Below are 23,064 nucleotides of genomic sequence, written 5' to 3'. Positions count from 1 at the left end.
AAAATACAGCACAAGGAGAATCTTTGGCAGAGCAGACAGAGAAGGCAAGGACCACTCCAGGAATGGGTCAGATTAGCCGAAAACCCAGTGCAGTGGAAAGAAGAAAAAACGGCCCTGCCTCCAGGTGCAGAACCAGAGTAAGAAATGGGAAGCCTGATTATTTAGATGGTTTGGTTTGGATTTATCCACTTTCCCCACCCTTGGAACGGATGAGCCCCAGCCAACCGCCTCTGGAATGAATGAACCATCAGCTTTCTCAGCACGAGGAGGCAGGAGAGCAGGCTGCTTTTGCTTTTTTTTTTTTTTTTATGAATTATTATTGTGATTAACAGGCTTGGGTGCATGGAATAGCCTTCTAGGAAGAGGTGGTGGAGGCAAAAACAGTAATAGAAATCAAGCAAGCCTGAGATAAGCAGAGGGGGTCAGAGATCAGGTTGGATCTGTGGCAGTGCACAGGGCGGGAATGTACGGTCCTCGTGTGCCTCTATAATTCTGATTTATTACTAGCATCCTCCACCTCCTAAGGCAGCTGGAGAACATGAAATTAGAAGCCAGAAAAGGAACCTGCCTGAGTGTAATAGTACCACATTTCTTCACCTCTAATATAAACCGAGGGGTGTGGGAGAAGACCCTTTCAAGGGAATTAACTCCCCCACCCCCATCTTTTACAGCAGCTCAAAAAATAAAAAATAAAAAAACGAGGGAATCAGAAAACCAAGGAGAATCCTGAACACCATAGAGAATTTGCAGTTCCCTGGGTTTTCAGTGACCCTGTTTAAAGGTAGATGGAAATCCATTTCCGAGCACCAGCACTCCACTACTCTGCCACAAGGAGGTAGCAGCTGTACAGAAAACTGGATGTGCTACAATTGCAACGCTCGTTTTGTGTCCTTCCCTGCACGATATTTACTCGCCTCATAGACTAAGCACCACATTCCACAAACACATACCAGTTTCTGGAAGGATTCATGTTTTTGGCGTGTAGCACGCTGGATGTATCCATAAACCATTTCTCTTCTGGCTCCTGTCTGTCAGGAGCGAGAGAACACAGAAACCGAGAATCTGACGGTAGCTAAAGATCATACAGCCCCCATCTAGCTGGCCCTGTTCCATTCCTGGTGCAATGCTACACACTCCTATGGATCTCTGGCTTTCCTCTCGCTTCTTTGCCAGTAAAAATCCTCGGTGCTTATCCCAGGGTTCCTTAAATTCTGTTCCTATGAGCTTTAAATTACCCTCGCAAGGCATTCTGGTACTTGTAGTCCTAGTTAGCAAGAAAGGGCAAGACAGTCACTGCCAGATGGCATTGGTACCAGAGTCTACAGATAGAGTTGTGTTTATCCCATTATCTGCGGATAATGGACTGACATGTGCTGTTGAAGTGAGCTCTTGTGCTCAAAAGCTTATACACCTCAGTTTATCAGTCAGTCAGTAGATGATGGCAGCCTCTGGGTTTTTCTGGCATGCTATGTAACTGAGGCCAAATGGGCCAAAGAGAATACAGTTATATCATGAGCATGACAGCGCCATGGTTAAGGCAAACTCACAGCAGCGACCCCAAGCCGAGCTGGTAGAGCGCACTCTTCCCTCCTGCTGGCTTGGCTTGGGATGAGTTTGGGTGGAGGTTTGGAGAGTGTGGGTACAGGGTCTCCAGATGGAGGGACAATGGGGAAAGCAATATTTTTCAGCGGGCAGGAATGAGGTGGGATCCGCCAGCACATTTAAACTTTGTCAGGAGCAGGGGGAAATTGGCACTATTTTTAAAAGGGTTTTTTTACATTTTTGGTTCCTCTGACTTAATATCGCTAGGATATTAAGTCGGAGGGTGTACAGAAAAACTGTATTTTCTGCTTTTCTGTACACTGTTTCGGGCTGCTCAGAAAAGGCAGACATTCATTTCTGAGCATAAAATGTGCGGCTTGACGGCACATTTTTTTTCAGAATCCCGGGTTCGTAACTAATAGCTTCATCAACATGCATTTGCATGTGATGAGCGCTATTAGTTTTGGGGAGGGGGTTGGACAAGTGTTTTTGATGCACTAAATCCCTTACAGTATAAGGGGTAGTGGGCACATGGCAAAAATGCACATCCAACTGTCTGTTAAACAGTGCACTTGGCTGAGCGCACTTTATAATATCGGCCTGAATGTGAGGCTGCTAGCTTTTTTTTTTGTTTGTTTGTTTTTACCTAAGAAGATTTAGAAGCAGGGATTTTTTTTAGTGCTAATCAGCTCAGTCTGATCAGATAATCCAACCCCCACAAAGCTGTGCTGAATCTAGACGGTCAAAACCCCACCAGCTAAATTCTTCTGAATTTTCAGCTGAAAACCTAGCCGGTTAGTTTAGCTGAAATACTGTGTAAAAATAACTGGTTAAAATTAAGAGGCTATCCTTATCACCCAGCAGCTTTTTGAAAATTGACCCCACAGTAAAATGACAGCAGATAAAGACCAGTTGGCTCACCCAGTCTGCCCAGATCCTCTCTCTCATTATCTAATACCTTGGATAGATGAAAAGAGAAATCCTATTGCCCAAATCAACATCAGCTCCCCCTCCTCCCCTCAGTTTCACATCTGACCCGTCATCTACCACATTAGTACAATATTCTGAAAACCAGACTGGCTACGGGTACTGGAGAATGAGGTTGAAAGCCTTTACTATAGAGGTTGTCAAATTCTCATTTTAATAAATCAACAAAGTGATTAGTGAGAGACAATCCTTTTATTTAATGAATGTATAAAAATGCACGCGTTTGTGACATCCTCAGTCACTGCAATGTTTGTGACATGATTCTCATCAGTTTACTTGCAAGCAGCATTTCTCCCTCTTTCCTTGTGCATTCCCTGCACGACTGACCTGGCTGGCAGGCTAACAGCCTGAGATGAGCCATTGGTCTCACCGGGCACATGTCCACATTAGGTTAAACTTCCATCACTGTCGGCATCAACTGGACGTCTGAGCAGGATGGCTTTCTACTCAGCTCCGACGGAGCGCACTGTTAACCCTCTATTGGACGTGCGTTTGGCTGAAAACACACATCCAACCCCCTGAACCTAATAGCGCCCGCAACATGCAAATGCATGTTGATGGCCCTATTAAGTATTCCCGCACGATTCAGAAAACAAAATGTGCAGCCAAGCCGCACATTTTGCTTTCAGAAATTAGCGCCTACCCAAAGGGCACTGGGAAAGTGCACAGAAAAGCGGTAAAAACTGCTTTTCTGTGCACCCTCCGACTTAATATCATGGCGATATTAAATCGGAGGACCCGAAAGTTACCAAAAGTAAAAAATAAATAAATAAATTTGAAGTCGGCCCATGGCTTGCGGGTCGAAGACCGGATGCTCAATTTTGCCGGCGTCCGGTTTCCAAACCCGTGGCTGTCAGCGGGCTCGAGAACCAACGCCGGCAAAATTGAGCTAGTGTCCCTAGCGCCTCCTTTTGCCGGGCCTAATTTGCATAGTGAATCGCGCGCACAGGAGAGTGGCCTGTGCGCTCTCCTGCGGACTTTACTGTATCAGCCCGATTGTGTCTTCTTTGCAGACAACTGGAGAAATCTCTCCATCTTTTTTGTTGCTGTGTTAAAGGGGCCAGTGTGGATACAAATGTTTCCATGACCTTGCCTGATGAAACTTTTCATTGCACGTCCCCTGGGCACTGTGACAGACAGACAGCCATGTGTTCAGGGCTCCAGCGGCTTCACTCACCAGTGCAGCTCCCTGAGAGTTCACCGTGTTCAGGTCCTGGCCGGCTGCAACTAAACCTCGGATGTCAGAGACCATCTGTTGCTCGGGAGCTGCTCGCATCTCATTTATTTTCTCCTGCGTGATACCTGCAGGCAAACAGCGAGAAATAATAACTGGGCTGCCGGCTGGCTAGAGAGTCCTAATGTGAAACCCAATCACCCTTGAGAAGAAGGGGAGGAGCGTTGCTGATGGCTTCCTTAGAGAGACTTAACAGATCAGAGACAGCTTTCAAATGAGTCCTGTTTAATACAGTGGTGTAGCCAGAACTGATTTTTTGGGTGGGCACAAGGTTAACATGGGTGGACTGTAAGCATGCAGGTCTCAGACCTTATTGATAAATAATGCCAAATACTGCACCCTACAATGGCTTTCTAAGTAGTTTGAAACAGCCATTATGCATCATGTGTGAAACTTTAAAACATTTTACCTCAGTTATTTCAAGCACTTTACAGCATTAAAAATTCCTTATTAATCTGTATTATTTTATATTTATTGCAGTTTATAAATGCACAAATATATCATGTAAAAGAAAAAGAAAACAAATAATCAAATCCAATCATGTAATAAAACAAAAATGAATGTATTCTTTCATGAATCTTTTTTGCAGAAAGCCAGAAATCATCATAACTACAACAAAATATCATTAATCATCAGAACAAGTCCAGAGCAGAGCTAGGACAATTTACATTACAACTAACATGAAAAAAAAATATTCAAATTCTGGTGTCACCTCAGCAAAAAATATCCCTCATTGCTATTTTGTGAAGTAACACAAACTCCTGCAAAGAGACATCTAGTAGGGATGTGCATTCGTTTGTGACGAAATAGGAAATATAGACGATATTTCCTATTTCATCGCAGTTCTGGGGTCCCCGAAAATGATAGGAAAACCCCATGAAATTTTGTGTGGTTTTCTTATCATTTTCGAGGGGGGGGGGGGAGAAAAAGGGCACATAAAGAAAAAACCAAACCCAAACCCACCTCAACCCTTCAGATTTAATTAAATATCTTCTACCCTCCTGACCCCCCCCAAAACTTGCCTAAAGTCCTAGTGGTCTAGCGGGGGTCCCAGGAGCGATCTCCCGCTCTCGGCCGTCGGCTGCCACTAGTCAAAATGGCACAGATAGCCTTGTCACATGGTAAGGGCCATCGGTGCCATTGGCCAGCCCCTGTCACATGATAGGAGCAATGGATAGCCCTCGTCATTTTTTAAGATGGCACCGGCCGTCCATTGCTCCTACCATGTGACAGAGGCCGGCCAATGGCACCAATAGCCCCTGTCACATGGTAAGGGCAAAGGGCCACCGGCGCCATTTTGTTTACTGGCAGCCGACGGCCCGAGAGTGGGAGATCGCTCCTGGGACCCCGCTGGACCACCAGGAACTTTAGGCAAGTTTTGGGGGGGGGATTGTAATTAATTAAATATGAAGGGTTGTGGGGGGGTTGTTTTGTTTTTTTTTCATGACAAAAGTTTTCTGATCCGGGGAGTGGACCGAAATGGCCCTCCCCAGACCCGAAAACGAAACGGGGACAAAAAATAATTGTATGCACACCCCTAACATTTAGAATCTTGCCATACCATATAGTCAGAGCACTGACTCTCAGGATTCAAATAACAGCAACCTCATGAAAAAGCAGCAATATAAATACTACAGCAGGCCCTAGAACATTAATACATCACCTACTGGAATAACAGAACAAGATGGACTACTACAGAGAAACTACACACTAGCAGAAATACCGCACTTCAGTCACACACACAGGCAAAGCAGAGACTGACCCTTACCTAATATAGAAATAAGAGACTACAAATTAGAAACAAGAACATGCAGACAAAACCGAAAGAGCCTGAGAAACTAGACTCTAAATAGTGGAATACTGAAGAAAGAGCAAAATACAAAAATATAAGAAATGCGCATTCCCAAAGATGGCATATTCAACTTGCTAAAATCTCAAAATAATTTTGGTTTTTTACTTTTGTTGTCTGATCTTTATATTTTTTTTAATCAGTTGGTCCTGGTCTCTTTTTCTCATTTTTCCCTTTGTTGCTCATTTCCTAATTACTTTCCAGTGTCTCTCTTCTCCTACTGTTTTCTTCTCTTCCTTCCTCACACCCACACACACACACACACACACGCTTTCTCTCACTGACTCCCTCACACACACAAGCTCACCCTCTCATATGCTCTCCCTCCCACAAGCATACATTCTCCACACACACACACACACACACACACACACACTCACTCACTCTCTCAACCCCCCCCCCCCCCCAGGCTCCCATTCTTATGCACACAGACCCACACCCAGGCTCCCATTCTTATACGCACAGAGATGCACACCCAGGCACCCATTTTCACCCATATACACACATTCAAGCTCCCATTCTAACCCACAAACCCACTCAGGCTCCCATTTTCACCCACACACATGCGGGGCCTTTTTATTAGGCACAGCCAAAGTCCTACTGTGGCCTCCGCAGGTATGGGATCCCGCAATGGCATTGTAGCTCCGGGTCTCCTCTTCACTGTCACAGGAATGGGATCCCGTGAAGGCCATGCAGCTCTGGCTCTCCTCTTCGCCATTGTGGGGATGAGATCCTGCAACGGCCTTGCAGTTCCGGCCCTCCGCTTTGCCATTGCGGGGATGGGATTCTGCGATGGCATTGCTCTAACAGGCCTCTTCCGGTTGGGTGGGCCTGGGCCCAAATTGGGTGGGCAACTGCCCACCCGTGGCTATGCCATTGGTTTAATATCTCCACTAAGTTCTAATTATTATCCAAATGACTTGTTTGCACTGAGTATTTTTGCCTCCCTCACAGCCCTTCTATTTCATCATGCTGAAACACTGTATTAGTACCACTGCGGGTGTTTCCATGGTAACCTTGGTGAGGTCACAGGCACAGTGCTATGACATCATTGCACAAGAGCCCGAAGGTTTGGTAGCAATATGTGTCCTGCACTATTGCTGCCTAACCCAGGCACCCTTGTGGGGATGAGCCAGGCCTGGACTGGTCCCATTTGAATCTTTGGACATCTTACTGAGGAATTGCAAGAGAAAGTCCATGGATAATACTGCACAAAACCAGGGCTGATTTAGTTTGTCCCCAATACCATGCAGCTACCTGGTAACCCTATTATATAGCACTAGGGATTCACAAATTTGCCCTGGTGACCCCACAGTCAGTTGGGTTTTCAGGATAGCTGCAACAAGCATGCACAAAGCAGGGCTGCAAAGTTACCCAGGTCCGGAAGGGAGACTTTTTGGCCAGTCCTGCTTTTGAACTCGCATCCCAGTGTAGTGTGGTATTTGGAGTCCCCAATTCTACTCATTGAAATCAGTGGTGCAGGTCCGATAATGCATGAGGGTGGGGTTGTCAGAAACCCCAGACTGGCCTCAAATCTCCCTCCTGGAGCCAAGTAACCTGATAGCTCTGCTGAATTAAATCTGCATGTGCTCGATCTCCAAAGTGCATTGGTTGTGGATATCCTGAAAATCTGACTAGCTGTGGGGTCACCAGGACAGCTTTGGGAAGCCCTGCCGCTGCACACACCTCCTCCCATCCTCTCCTCTCATCACTGCATGTCCATCCTTCTCTGTTTGGAATCTGTGTTTAAATCAGATCTAACATCATACTTGGGTTTTTTTTATAGATCAGCTTGCCAAACATAGCAACTGTGGGGTACTAATTGTTACTAAGCTTAATTAACCAAGTGACGCTTTAACAATTCTCCTCTCCCCCATGGCTCTTCAAGTGATTTTCCATTAGTCATCACCAGTAACCCTTTTTTACTGTGAGCCAGCTTCCTTTGAGAGCGAGGGCTCTGCTCCTCCTGCTCCCCACCTGCCTCCCCCGCCCAGGCGCCTGGGCCTGATGCAGCCCTTTCATGCCAGAGCAGGTTCATGGCAGCAGAGAGAAGCAGCAGAATGGACGCCACGCCTCACCAGCACGTTCATCGGTTAGAGATCCTTGCACAGCTTTAAATGGCTTTCCAGGTTAGAATGTGTGTGCAGTTCTTTAACATTATGGTAATAGTCAGTAATTATGATGAGTACCCAGCTAACATTAATAATATAGCGAAGTTCCCTGGGTTGTACTTTTAAGTAATAACTAAGATTACATGTTAGTTATACATCATTTAGTCACCCCAACAAATAAAGAAACCATCTTCATAACATACTCTGAAAAGCACTTCACAATACTGCCTGATGTTCAGTCCCTTACTCCAAGAGCTGTTCCTTCTGTTCCCTATAAACATTATTTAAACAACTTTTCTCCACACGGCATATTCTAAACACTTGTAACAAAATCACAGCACTCGCCGTAAAATTCAGTCACTCCAGACTACAATTTTTCATAACCTCTTCTGCACACTTTCATATGAGACCCTGTGGTGAGCAAACATCTTGTATTTCTCAGTGTGGGAAATGAGAATAAGCCATGGACTGACTGTACTGGGTCTTTTTGGTCCTTTTCTTAACGAGAGGCACATTTGGGGCCCGGGGTTTACATGTCACCTGGGTCAAGCCCAGAGAGGCCTATTTCAGACCGTACGAAAGTGCCCGGGAGAGGGGCACCAGCCCGCTCTCCCACCGAAAGAGACAAAGTAACTGTGCCCTGCATCCCGCAGGGAGTCAAGCCCAGAGAGGCTGATCAAGGGGAATGAAGACTCCGTTTCCATGCATGCAACAGAGCAAAACCGGGAATGGGTTGGTCTCTCATGCTTGCCCCGGGTGAGGTGGCAACTACATTGAGGCACAACACACAGGTTAAGACTCATTGATTTATTATTATTATTTATATACTGTCAACCTGGAATGCAATCTTGGTGGAATTAAACCAAGCTAGCTGCTAAAGGCACCAACACACTCCATTCGGTAAACATCCACCCTTACCCTGATAAGCCATGCATGTCTCAATGATGTCCAGCGTGGGGTCATCTTCACACAGATCGTATGGCATGTTTCCATCGGCGTTCACCGCCAGCAAATCTGCCCCCCTGCAAGGACAATGGACAGCATGTAAGGAGACCTCAGGCAGGCAGGCAAAGTGCAGAAGTCAGCACCGTGAGAGCCCCAGCAGGGAAAAAAAGTTCACTGATTAAAGCTCTCGCCAGTGTACCAGACTGTAATCCTGTGGCTCTCACTGCAGCTTTCCTTGTCACCTGCAAATAATGTGGTGGGGAGAAGTGTGCTTTTTTTTTTTTCTCACTATCTTGGGAGCAAAAACTACCAAATCATGAATCATAAAATGAAAGAGCCAAGGGCTGAGCTAAGAAAACTGCAAAAGGGGCCCAGCGCTCCCTGAATGCTCTCCAGGACCCCAGTACAGCCTTATCTCTTACAAACCAGTCCTATTACTGGTCTCACTTGTTCTCATGGATTGTCACCGTATGCACTCGTTCATCAAGCGCCCATTTATCTTTTCTCCCAAGCCTGTGTGACACCTCTCGCCTCAGCATAACGTACCATGTTATACTATATATTCAAATGAGGCACAAAAGTAAACCCATATGCACAGACACTACAGCAGGGGAACACCATTTTGTGACAGAAGTACTCAGTGAAGCCAGGTGATTTACTGGATTTGCAGAGCCAGAGAGAGAGAGAGAGACTCACCCTCGGATCACCAGTTGCAATCCAGTACTGTCAATCCAGTAAGATTCATGGCTACTAGGCAGATGTTCTACCTGCAGATGCTCTCCATAAACTGTGCTAATAAGCTGCGTTTGGTTCCCTAGCATGGTGTGAAAATTCCCAGGATTCACAGCCTGCAGTTGTTTACTTCTGCTGCTAGACATGTGATAATATGTGAACACTTGCTCCTGACACAAAAAAAAAATAACAGGGTGGTTAAATCACTACAGAATTTCATCAGACTGCTCACGAAGCAATACCACTACAGTGCAGGTGCAGAAAGCTTGGACACATTCTTATCTCTGGCCCTGGTCAAACACGTTTACAGGTTGTCACACAGTGAGGAGTCAGCCGTTCGCATCACTGACATGACCACAAGTGACAATTTAGGTGGAAGTCCTGGCAGCAAAGACCTCCATTGAACAGGCACGCACACTGCTCTGTGCCATCTAACTGCAAGTAGGCCACAGTTTATTTTAGCATAGAAACAGAGAAATGACTGCAGAAAAGGAGCAAATGGTACATCCAGTCTGCCAAGCAATCTTTTGGTAGTATTTGCTGCGCTGTGCAGGTTACCCCATGCTTACCAGTTTCCCAGACTGTAAAAGTCAGGGCCTTTGTTGGTTGGTATCTGAATCCAATTCCCCGTTACCCCTTGCTGTTGAAGGAGAGAGCAATGTTGGAGTTGTATCAACAGTATCAAGGCTTATTGGTTAAGGGTAGTAACCACTGGATCAGCAAGTTACCCCCATGTTTATTTGTTTCCCCCAGCCCATAAACGTCAGGGCCCTTGTTGGTTGCTGTTCGAATCCATTTCCCTTTTCCCCCCTGCCATTGAAGCAGAGATCAATGATGGGGTTGTATCAACAGTATCAAGGCTTATTGGTTAAGGGTAGTAACCGCCGCACCAGCAAGTTGCCCCCATGCACTCTTTTCTTCATTTCCATCCTCTAACATTTAGGGATCCACAGTGTTATCCCATGCCCCTTGAAATTCTCTCACTGTTTTTGTCTTCACTGCCTCCTCCGGAAGGGTGTTCCAGGCATCCACCACCCTCTCCATGCAGAAATATTTTCTAATATTGGTTCTGAGTCAGCTTCCCTGGAGTTTCATTTCGTGACCCCTAGTTCTACTGATTTCTTTCCAATGGAAAAGATTTATCGATTGTGCATCATTAAAAACCTTTCAGGTATCTGAAGGTCTGTATCATGTCTCCTCTGCACCTCCTCTTTTCCAGGGTATACATATTCAGATCCTTCAGCCTCTCCTCATAGGTCTTCTCATACAGACCCCACACCATTTTTGCAACTCCTCTCTGGACCACCTCCATCCTGTCTTTGTCCCTTTTGAGATATGGACTCTAGAACTGAACACAGTACTCCAAATGAGGCCTCACACAAGAGCATTATCACCTCCTTTTTCTTATTGGTTATTCCTCTCTCTATACAGCCCAGCATTCTTCTGGCTTTAGCTATCACCTTGTCACATTGCTTTGCCATCTTCAGATCTCCAGATACTATTCCCCAAGATCTCTCTCTCTTGATCTGTGCACATCAGTCTTTCAACCTCCATCACATACAGAGCTTTTGGATTACCACAGGTCCTTCAGCGAATCTGCCAGCACATCTCTGAGCTCTCTCAGTATGCTGAGGTGTATCTCATCCAGCCTCATGGTCTTGTCTACTTTCAGTTTGCCTAACTCCTCCCATACCTTTTCTTCTGTAAATGGAGTTTCGTCTACTCCATCCCGTCTTGTTAACCAGCAATGGTGCTTCTCCAGGGTCTTCTTTTTATTTTTATTTGAAAGTTTTTATATACTGCACAATGGGGTAGAGGACTATCCATCTAGGCGCTTTACAAAGTAAAACATACACAATTAAAACATACACAAAATGTTACATACAGCAATTTAAAAAGCATTATAATATGATACTTAATTTGTGCTGACAGAAATATATTGTGTTGTGAGAAGATATTAGTGTAAGCTATATGCACATATAAAAAGATGAGTCTTTAGTAGTTTTTTGAATTCTCTGTGGTTTGCTGTCAATCGGATATGGTCTGGAAGAGAGTTCCATAAGGCTGGACCGGCTATGGAAAAAGCACGTTTTCGTGTTAGCGATAAACTGACAGATCTTATAGAGGGGATTTCCAGAATACATTTGTCAAGAGAACGGAGCGGTCTAGATGGCCTGTAAATTCTTAATAATGAACATAAACAGAAGGAATTAACATTGTATAGTAAATTATGTATTATGGACAAGATTTTGTTTGTTATATGAAATGATATTGGAAGCCAGTGTAAAAATTGAAATGTAGGTGTGATGTGATCTGTACGTGATACATTACATAACATTCGGGCAGTTGCATTTTGTACAAGTTGTAGAGGTTGTATTGTTGTTTGCGGTAGACCAAGATATAATGAATTACAGTAGTCCAAGGTAGATAAGATTAATGCTTGGGTAACTAATCGGAAGTCATTAAGGAGTAATAACGGCTTAAGCTTTTTTAACATGTGTATTTTGAAAAAGGATTTTTTTACGATTTCGGATATATTATCAGTCATTGCTAGTCTGGAATCAATGATTTCTCCTAAATTTTTTGCATGAGATTTTATCGTGATAGGTTGGTTCTCGAATATAAAGGTAGGCGATGGCTGGTGAATTGAATCTGGTACAGTTGAGAGATAGATTAATTCTGTTTTATTTGTGTTTAGTTTTAACCTGTTGTGTGATAACCATAATTTTTTTACAGACAAATATAATTGTAATAAAGAAAAAGTTTTAGACCAGGAATCAGTGAAAGGGACTGTAAACTGTATATCGTCAGCATATATTTTAAAATTTAGGTCTAACCCCGCTAGGAGATGGCATAGTGGTATTAGATATAGGCTGAATATCTTTAGTGAATACTGAACTGAAGTATTTAATATTTCTGCCATTTCTTTGTTGCTCTCTACACAATACTCCTTGTCACTTTTCACTTTCACTATACCACTTCTGACCTCCTTTCTTTCTCTGATATATCTGAAAAATGTTTTGTCTTCTCGCTTTACCTCTTTGGCAATCCTTTCTTCTGCTTTCCTTGTTTCTTTCTTTGCCTCCCTCTTCCATGTGTTCCTTTTTTTGGGATCCTTTATACTTCTTGGACTCTATTCTTTTTGCCTTTATTTTTTCACCCCCCTCCTTAGAGAAACAAATTGTTGTTTTTTTCTTTTACACTTGTTTACTTTTCTAACACACAGATTTGTTGCCTTTGTAATAGCTCCTTTTAACTTGGCCCACTGTCATTCCTCCTCACCCATTTTCTCCCAGACTTCCAGTTCTTCCTCCAGGTACTTCCCATTTTGACAAAGACCATAGTTTTGAGTCTTTGTATGACTTCTCTGTGTCCTATTCGCAAAATTGACCATACCATTTGATGATCACTGGTGCTCAGGTGAGCCCTTACCCGAACATTAGAGACATTAGTGAGCACCAGATTGAATATTACACCCTCACTCATGGGTACCATTACCATTTGTTTGAGCAGAGCCCCTTGAAGGGCATCCACTGTCTCTCTACTTTTTGTAGATTCCACAGAAAGGATACCCTAATCCACATCCAGCAAATTAAAATCTTCTTTGAGCAACACTTCATCCTTCTTTCCCACCTTTTGGATGTCTTCAATAAGTTCTATGTCCAGTTCTTCTGTTCGAGTTGGTATCCTGTAGATCACACCAGTAAAAATGGAGACACCATGCTTCTTCTCTACCCCACGCCCCTTGCAATTCAGTTGCTTGGATATTGTTTTTGACATAAAGAGCTACTCCTCTCCCTTTTCTGCCCTCTCTGTCCTTTCTTAGCAAGTTATAGGCTGGGATGGCTGTATCCCAGTCATAAGAATCAGTGAACCAGGTCTCCGTAACAGCAACAATGTCCAAGTCCACCTCCACCATTAGGGCCTGCAGGTCTGGGATTTTGTTGCCCACACTATAAGCATTTGTAGTCATAGCTTTCCAGCTGCTCTTCGTATTCACCTTTTCTGCTTTTTTTGAACTGATTGATTTTGTTACATACTCTTCCCTCTTCCTGTTTTGCTTGAGGGTGACATGCCAATTTCACTGGCTGTCTCCTGCCGCCCCCGCTCCCTAGTTTAAATGCCTGATAGTGTATGATCTGAATTTGTCACTTAGCATCCTCTTTCCTGCCATTGACAAATGTAGGCCATCCTTACGACATAAAGTTTTATTGGTTTATACATGGCCCCAACCAAATCCACATTCTTTACACCAGGTTTTGAGCCAGGCATTGAAATTATCTATATGGAACAAACTTTCCTTTTCCATGAACAGGTAATACTTCTGAAAAGGCTATAGTGTTTGGCACGTGTATAATCTTTTTTCCTAGATTTTGGAAATCTTTCTGTACTTAATGGACATTGTTTCTAACGAGGTCATTGGTCCCCGGTCCCCAGGTGGATGATAGCATTGATATCAGAATTCTTACTTTCTTCTATAATTGCATTGACCACTGTTTTGCATTTCTGTTAGCTGAGGATCCTGGAAGGCAATTAGCTATTGTGTCCCCATCAAAATGAGTTCCCAAATTGGTTCCTCTGATGACTGAATCTCCTAGCAGAAGCAGCTTTCTTTTATAACATTTGATCATGTTGAAGGGTTTCTGGGTGCATTGTGTGACTACTTCCCTTTCAGACATCACTTCATATTCTGTTAATTGGACTTCTTCATTTTCCAATGCAGAAATGCATTATGTAAGGGTAACAGTGGCAATAGTTGGTGTCTATTCATCAAAAAGCCTTATTCTACATGAGCCCACTGTAATTCAATTATTCCTGGGATTCTGAATCCTGGATGTCATTCTTCTCTGTGGGAATGGGGGTGGATATTCAGGATGTTTCAAAGTTGGGGAAACTGGGTGTCTCAGAATCACAGGTCTTGTTCTACTAGAGTTCACTGTGATCCACACCTGGGCAATTCCAGTCCCAGAGTACCACAAACAGGTCTTTTTTCTGGACATCTACAATGAATATGCATGAGATATATTTGTATATGGTGGAGGCAGTGCATGCAAAAATACCTCATACATATTCATTGTGGATATCCTGAAAACCAGTCCAGTTTACAGCATGCCAGAACTGGAGTTGCCTACCCCTGTTTTAGCATGAAGAATTCCTCCGTGAACCTCACTACTGCACAGAACAGGCAGCACTTCCACAGGCTTTAACCCCTCCCTGGCTTCCTCCACTAATGCATTCTATTAGTGAAAAACAATGCAAGTCCTAGAATGTATTGCCTACCATGCTGTGCCTTGTTATTTCCATAAAGCATTCTATCTCTATTAAGGGAACCTGGCTACCCATCTGCAAAGTGGGCTACTGCCAATGAATGCTTATGCCTCAATTAATCTATTAGTCTACAAGGTGCCCCCAGCCTCTCTGTCAGTTTGGCTACCCATTAGCATTGCAATTATGGCCTTTAATACTGGCATCGAACCTTTGGTGACCTATAAGGATCCAAGGCAGAGGTTCCCAATTCGTGTGCTACAACATACTAGAGTACTGCAGGAGAACCTCCGGTATGCTCTGAAACTTTGGCTGCTACAAAGGGAAGATGGGGGGGGGGGGGGCAGGTCACAGCTGCTGCTGCCAGCAAAGTCTTGCTCTCTCTTCCTCCCCCCCCCCCCACTTGTTCCCTTCCAGTCGGGGAAGGCAGTGACCAGCACTCCTTACCTGCTGCTGCCTCCTCCTCTGCCAGCTTCCTTCAGAAGAATGGTGTTACTTTGCTTATGGGTCATTTACCTTCTTATTGTTTCTCGTTTATTAATATGGTATCTTGTACGAAACATTGATGTTTATTGTTTTATGTACCTGCTCTTAAATAAAGTTTAACTTGCCCCCCTCCCAAAAAAAGAAGCTGGAACCATGTGGGGCCCTGTAATCTCGCGAGACCGCTGGCCCTGCATGGTTCTAACTTCAGAAGGACGCTGACAGTGGCAGAAGGCAAGAAGCGCTGTTCGCTGGATTCCTCTTGCTGGCTGAGGGCTATGGGGGGAAGGGGAATGGAAAGTGATGGCAGGAGGGCTGGGAGGGAAGGGAGGGAAGGGAAGATGATACTCATGCCAGGGGGAGGAGAGGGGATGGAGAATGGTGTTGGGGACTGCACTCATAGAACTCTGAACATATCACAATGAAACACATGTACATGCTAAAAGCAATTGATGAACCCACCCTCAATACATCAGTTCACCCAAACAACCTCCCAGTCCCCACCCACATACATACACATTTCTACCACAGCCTTAAAACTACACAACCCGGGTCGCTCCTCACAACCTTCCAAGTACCAAATAAATCCCCGCACTCAAAAACAGACCTCACCCCCATTCCCATATTGATGAAATCAGCTCTGGATTTTTCAAAAGATCAGCAGTGAATGTCTCAAGATTCCATCCATAAAGCCTGCTCCAGCTTGCTAGAAAGTGCAAAAGCTGTTCAAACTCATTTCTGAAATATGTGCACATCTCTGATAGGATTACTGTTCCTAGAGGCCGTAATGTGCCAGTAGGAATTTAAGAATGGCAACTCCAGGACCGCTTAAGTCTAATCACAGGCACTTAAAAACAAGATGTTAAGTACCAAACACAGCTGGAGTCTTATCTGTTTAGCAATGCTTTCAAGAAGGCCAGATCCAGCATACACCTGTGTTTATGGATTTGTAGGTCAAAGATGTGCACAATATATGGAATCCAATACAGCTGCTAACCATGAATCCTCACATGCACAAGTCCGCTCTGTAAATTATCCTTCCAAATCTATCCTCCCACATTTACACCCGCTAAAGTGTAGGCAGAATTTTTTGGGGAAAAGTTAAGCTCCTTTCCTTTTCAAAAATTGAAAAGTATGGGTGTAATTCCAAACCTCTCCCCAGGTCCACCCCCATTTAGTCCAGGTAAACTTATGCATAAGCATGATATGGGCACTTTTATTTATTTATTTATTTTAAACATTTTAATGCCGCCTTCTCCAAGGGTCAAGGCGGCCAACAGTCAAATACATCCACAGTCCAGATCACAAAATAGTAAATAGTAATTTAAACACAACGTATAAAAAAAATCAATCATGAAAACAGAGTAACAGTGTTGCGAGTCCCATCCGCAGCCCCACCGCTAACGGTCCTGCTCACGTCCTCCGTGCTCTGACAGGCCCCAGACCGGCGTCCCCCGCAGCCGCAGCCAGTCGCTGCCGTTCCCGGCACTCCGTGTCGGCGTTGTCCGCCTCTTCTGAGCCTTCGACCTCCCAGGCCGCCCTGCGGGGCCTCGGTGTCCTCCCGAGCCAAGACCACGCCTCAAGGCACGCGGATCCCACAGCCCTTTAAAGGGTCTGCGACGGGAACTCCCTCCAAGGCGTGAACAGATGACAACATTTGAGTTCCCTATTTAAAGCAAGGCCCTGTCCCCAGGACCTCGCCTTGGCAAACGGGTCGTCTCATCTTTGAGAAGCTAGTTGCCGTCCTGTGTTCCTGTGTTCCTTGCTCCTTGCCTGTTCCAGTGTTCCTGTGTTCCTTGTTCCTTGCCTGTTCCAGGGTTCCTGCGTTCCTGTTCCAGTACTTGTTCCAGTGCTCCTGCGTTCCTGTGTCCCTTGTGTCTTCCAGTGCTCCTGCGTTCCTGTGGTCCTTCTGTGCTCCAGCATCTGTTCCTGTTCTGCTTCCCAGGTAGTACCCTTCGGACTGATACTCTGTACTGACCTCAGTTTGCCTCTGACCACGTTTGGACTGCTGCCTGGAACTGATCTCTGCCTGCTACTGACTATGCTCAGACTGATACCTGGAACTGATCTTTGCTTTGGCTGACCACCCTCAGACGGATACCCTAGCTTTGACCCTTGCGCTCCACACAGACACTCTCTTTGCTACTCCCGTGGCCACCAGGCCTGCCTGCTCTGACGTCATCCGCGGCCTTCTACCAGCTAGACCACTAGCCCCAGCCTAACCTGACCGGAGGACCTTCAGTTCCTGCTCCGTTCCAGTGGTCTCTGGTAACCTCTGTTCTGGTCTAGCTCAACTGTTCTCCAGTAGCCACACACCCTTACTCTTCGTGGGCACACCTCTCTGCTATCACCTAAGCCCAGGCGGTCCGGGTAACCAATGGTTCAACCCACAGAAACCCCGGACTGTTATTAGTGAAACTCCAGCTAGCCTCTATCTCCTCGTGTGCTCCACCTCCTGGTGGCAAGCACCCTCTGGGAACCCTCAGGGGGCCATACCAATCCTGCGCCAGGCCAAGGGTCCACCTCCAGCGCAACAAACGGTGCATATGCCATGCCTAGATATTAAAAGCTCTCAAAATAAATGTGCTTTCAGATTTTTTTCCGAAGGTCTTGATGTTAGCCTCTTTACGAACAGATATTGGAAGAAGGTTCCACCATTATGATCCCATAACAGAAACTATCTTTTCTCTGCATTCAACTAGTTTGACTACACATAAGTTTAAGAGCATACTGGATGGACAATTTTGTAAAAGGCTATTTCTGCACCTAAAACATTGTTTTACTCACAGAAGTTCCTTGGAAAAACTACCCTTCCTATGAACTAAATAACTGCAAATAAATGAAATTAGAATGTGCTATTTTCAGCATTTCTAGCGCACAGAGAGCTAATAATTTTTTATTTCTATTTCTTTAAATAAAAAATATATAGTTAGAGGTTCAAGACTGAAAGTCAGCCTTTAAAAAGTGATTCTCTACTTGCTTCCATTTCCCTTTTCTACTGATAGAAGGAGAATTTAATACCCGTCTAGTGAATTCTTACCACCACCCCACCCCCCGGATGTCTCCTGTAGCTTTTAATTAAGGGGTTGGTGAAGTGAGTAGAGAAGATGGTCCTGGCTTCCAGCACACAGGAGTTTGGGCAACATTTTAGCCCTCAGCTTAAGTGTAGGATCTCAGTTTATGCCCAAAGTCTTTGACCAATCTAGAGACATATTCCCTTTATGTTCTGATATTCCAGCATCTCCTGAGCCACTCTCTGCTCACCCATTCCCAAAATATACCCACATGACTCACCCTTCCTGATATAAACACATTCACCCACCCAAGTCTCATCTCTCCCAAACCCACATATGATTCATCTGCCCCAACATGCACACATATATTTGCCTGTCTCCAACATACACTTGCACATAATTCACCACTCCTCAAATATACACATATATCTGCCCAGGACTCATCCCTTCCCAACATGCACCATCATATGACTCATCCCTCTCCAACATACACACATATATCTGACCAAGGCTCATCTCTTCCCAACATACACCATTAAACAACTCATCCCTCTCCCAATATACCTCATACTACAACTCATCCCTCTTCAACATGCACATATACACTTGCACACAACTCATCTTTGCCCAACATACACTCATTCACATATATAAAAGCTGATCCCTCTCCAACATGCATATATAGACATACTTAGGACTCATCCCTCATCAACATATGTCAGGACTGTGGATCCTTGTGTTGGGGTGAGGTTGACACAACCTACAGGGGAGGACCTGTAGGTCCTCACCCCAACTAGCGGAGCAGATGGGTGCAGAGACTGAACTGGAGCTTCGCCTATACCAGCCCCTTTCCCCTTGAGTTGAGACTTTGGGTTCTGGGGGCCAGCAGGTCTTAGGTGGAAATCTCTGGGGCATATGCAGGATAGTAGATCCTAGGTCAGACTAAGGTCAGAGGCAAGTGGCAGGCAAGATACCTAGCGTTCAGGCTAAGGTCAGTGGCAAGCAGCAGACAAGGATACCTAGAGTCTAGGCTAAGGTCAAATACCAGGAGTCCTTCTGAGAGGGAGAAAGTGGTAGGCTGGGCAAGTCTGAAGAGACGAAGACCACAGCAACTCACACTACCCAGAAGGTAGTCAACCCATTGCTGAGGCAGAGATGGCATGTCAAGGAAACTTTTATAGGGCGAAGAGTTGTGATATCATCCGAGGGCACTGCAGGCTTTTTCCGCCTCTGTCCCTTTAAAAGAGTTGACTTCAGCACGTGCACGCATGCAGAGAGGAGATCCAGAGGCATCAGTCGTGGCAGCATCTTACTGCATTGATTTGTTGTTCAGTGGTGTCCTGCTGCGGTAAGGCCTGCCGGCACTGGGATGAGTGACGCGGATCACGTGTGGGCTCTGAGAGCCGCAAAACATAATAATGCACCTTTATATAACTCATCCCTTTCCAATCCTTCCCTATTCACAACAGTTCTACCTATTTTCTGCATCTCTGCCTTATCTCTCTCTTTTCTTTTAAATCCTATTTTTGTTACACTTGCCGGCTGTGGAGTCCCACAGCTGGCCTCACTCACCGCCTGCCGTGGCACAAGCAGGTCCAGGATCCCTGGCAGCAGTGGGGAGCCGCTGTCGACATGGCTCTCCCTCTTCGTGGCCCTGACTGCTGCCGTTGCTCCATGCAGCTTGAGCCGCAATCCTGCTCAGCTGTTCTTCGCGGCTGAATGCCACCCACGTTGCCGTCCTATGCGCCCCAAGGTGCCAGCCTGATGCCGCCAACTTCCTCCTGCATCTGGCGTCCTCCTAGGTGTGCGTGTATGCCTCTCCTCTTTATTTAAAGGGCCCACGGAGGGAAAGTGCCCACAGCCCTCCCTGATGACATCACCACCTGGGGACTATATAAAGATGGACCCTACTTCCAGCCTTTGCCTTGGCAATAGGTCTCCTCGCTCCTGAGAATTAGATTGCCGTTCCTGAGTTTCTCCCATGTTCCTCGTCTCCATCCTTTGTTCCTCGGACTGACCTTGGCTTTGATTTGGACTGGACTTTGACCACAAGCAACACTGCCTGCCCCGCCCCTTGCCAAGAACTTGACCAAGCTATGTCGCCTGCCTCGACTTGTGCCTGGATCCCGACCTCAAACGTCACTGCCTGTGACAGACCTCGGCCTGAGCCACTATGTCTCTTTTTTCTCCTGGATTTCCATCTCTGCAGAGGCCCCGCGTAAGTCCAGCTGGCCCCAACACCCGAGGGCTCAACCTAAGGGGAATGTGAGCTGGTAGTGGTGAAGCTCCAGCGGGGTCTCTGCTCTCCTTTAGCCTTGCCTACCGATGGTGGGGACCTGGGGGCCTCCTCCCTACAGGTAGCGTCAACTCCCCCAGCATAACATTTTTGTATGTTCTCTGAACTGTAGACTCATAATTGGACAAAATGAGGCAGCCTTCACACACTTGGGAAAGCTCTAAGATACATGCATTTAATCCAGAAAGAGACAGGGAAAGGAAGAGAAGCAACGTACTGCTGGATGAGGATTTTCACCAAGTTGATGTGCCCACAGGTGGCAGACGCATGTAGTGGAGTCCACAACTCGTTGTCTCTGGCGTTCACATTGGCACCATGGTTCAGGAGCAGTTTAATAATTTCTTCAAAGTTATCTATGCAGCACTGCAGAGAGAGAACCACAGAATGTGTTAGATTAACGGACAGCAAGGAAGACAGCAGCACCCTACAGAGGTAATAAAGAGAGAAAGTTACAGCCTGAATACCCCATTCAAACACCCAGGCCCATGAAAGGTGTACATCTGATATTAGCAGAGTAGAAGGAATTAATGGGAACAGACCAAACAGAGAAATTATTTCTTCTGGAGACCCAAAGAAGGTAGACTTAGGAGTAATATTTGAAAATATTTCTTAACAGAAAGGGTGGGGATGAATGAAACATCATCCCAGTAAAGATGGGGGGTTGGTGGGGGTGGAGTGAGACAAAAACAGTAACAGAGTTTAAAAAGCATGGGATGAGTATTAGGGATCCTCAGTAAAGGTAAAAGCAGAAGTCAAATAGGCTCTGCAATATTGTAAAAGGAAGGAACCTGGAAAGACTAGATGGATCTTATGCTCCTTATCTGCTGACATAGTCTATATTATCTGTTTCAGGGCAATAATTTCCAAATATATATCTAAAATCAAGTTCATATTTACATTATAAATAAGTTACTCATGCAAATAAGTGTTGGAATGGACAGGACAAGGGCCTGGGCATAGCACTGTGGTATAAAAGCCTCAGAATGGTATCCCTTGCCAGCCAGGGCCAAGATGTGAATGTCACAGAGGTCATGCACTTTGCCCTTTGTGAGGAAGGATGATTGCTACAACAGAGGCCATTTTTTCCTGGACCAAGAGCTTTATGGTAGAGCACTCTCACAGCTGGGAGTCAATAAATTTGCTTTTAATCAACCCATGATTCCCTAGGGCAGAGATGGTGATCTCCAGTCCTCGAGTGCCACAAACAGGCCAGGTTTTCAGGTTATCCAAAATGAATATGCATGAGATATATCTGCATACTATGGAGGCATTACATGCAAATCTCTCTCATGCATATTCATTGTGGATATCCTGAAAACCTGGCCTGTTTGTGGCACTCAAAGACTGGAGTTCGCAATCTCTGCCCTAGGGGATATGTGAGAGGATGGGAGGAAGAAACTAAAAAAGTGTTGAAAAATTTGGTCAATGACGCAATCCAACAGCATTAATCTCCCCAGATTAGATGATTCTATGTTAAAATCACAAATCCAGAGGGTGTGAATCAGGTAAAAGATTAGAGCAAAAAGCAGTATAAAGATACACAATCTAACCCCAAATTCCATCCTCTCTCTCCAACTCAGAATAGAGAATTAATACATAAAAATCGAGAATACACAAAGAAGGCAGCAAATGTTCATTCCTAAACAATAACCTTTCTCTAATTCCAGGGCACAACTTTGTGTAGAGAGACAATAGTCGCTTGTTTTGCTTTGCCTTGCATCTTCAAACAAATGACATCATCAAGCACCAGAGAAAAGCATTAGCACAGGCATCTGCTTCTCCACATGCAATCAATGGATGCATTGATACCACAGGCCAGACAGCTAAGACTTGAGCTGGGAGGGGGGGCAGGGATCCGCCTTCAGAGTCGGCTCAACAACTCAAGCTACTGTTAGCCCACCCCTCCGGTGAAAAGGGAGAGGAGGCTGCTGGCACCTACCATATTGCTACACTGATCCATGGGATGGGCCTTAGTCCCTAAATGTGAAAGAATGGTTTTAGTGGACAGGGAGATTAAAGGCTCTTCAGGTTTACTCACAATATAACCATCATGGTTGGCCATGGGAGGACCTAATTCTAGTGAAGCACCCCCTTATTTCCAACAGCTGGATTTGTGGGATTGTGCTGGTCTGTCTCTCACCATTTACTTCACACACAGGCAACAGGAACCTTACTCAAAGCTTCCGTTACTCCACTACACTGCAGGAAGAGAAGGGACCATTTAAAAACAAAGCCCATCAAGACTTGCAAGGAGTTAATTCTGAGGTGATCCAAAACCGGACAGCTGTCTACACAGAACATGTACAACATTTATTTATTCATACTTCTATACTACCTTCCTCTCTCTGTGTAAGGAATTCCTGTAAATGTTTTACTAGAACCCACAATGAACAAATTGCTTTTTGGAAAGCACAGACTAAAAATGTTTTTAAAGAAATAAATCTGTAGTATTTATCGTGGCTAGCTGAATATTGTAGCCATGTACAAAATCACACACTACTCTTATGCCCATGACATCCATCTGCTAATCCCACAGCGCAAATCAAGACGATACCACTGCAAACCTCAATGTCTGCTTAAGAAAATTTGCCAGTTGGCTATGCCAA

General features: G+C 45.1%; 1 protein-coding gene across 2 annotated transcripts in view; it reads right to left on the bottom strand.

Moving 5' to 3' along the window:
* Positions 1–23,064, bottom strand: part of PPP1R16B (protein phosphatase 1 regulatory subunit 16B) — a 186,394-nt gene that overhangs the window by 14,779 nt on the left and 148,551 nt on the right. For both annotated transcript variants that reach the window (XM_029612241.1, XM_029612239.1), the window contains 3 exons: positions 20,676–20,821; positions 8,642–8,745; positions 3,707–3,831 (listed from right to left, as the gene is read on the bottom strand). In XM_029612241.1, coding sequence (XP_029468101.1) covers positions 3,707–3,831; positions 8,642–8,745; positions 20,676–20,821 — 375 coding nt within the window. The remainder of the gene's footprint in view (positions 1–3,706; positions 3,832–8,641; positions 8,746–20,675; positions 20,822–23,064) is intronic.

The sequence above is a fragment of the Rhinatrema bivittatum genome, chromosome 8 (genome assembly GCF_901001135.1).
Source record: "Rhinatrema bivittatum chromosome 8, aRhiBiv1.1, whole genome shotgun sequence".
In the NCBI taxonomy this organism is placed as follows: Eukaryota; Metazoa; Chordata; class Amphibia; order Gymnophiona; family Rhinatrematidae; genus Rhinatrema; species Rhinatrema bivittatum.
Note: the sequence above shows the minus strand (reverse complement) of the source record. Positions and strands in the feature narration are given on the sequence as shown.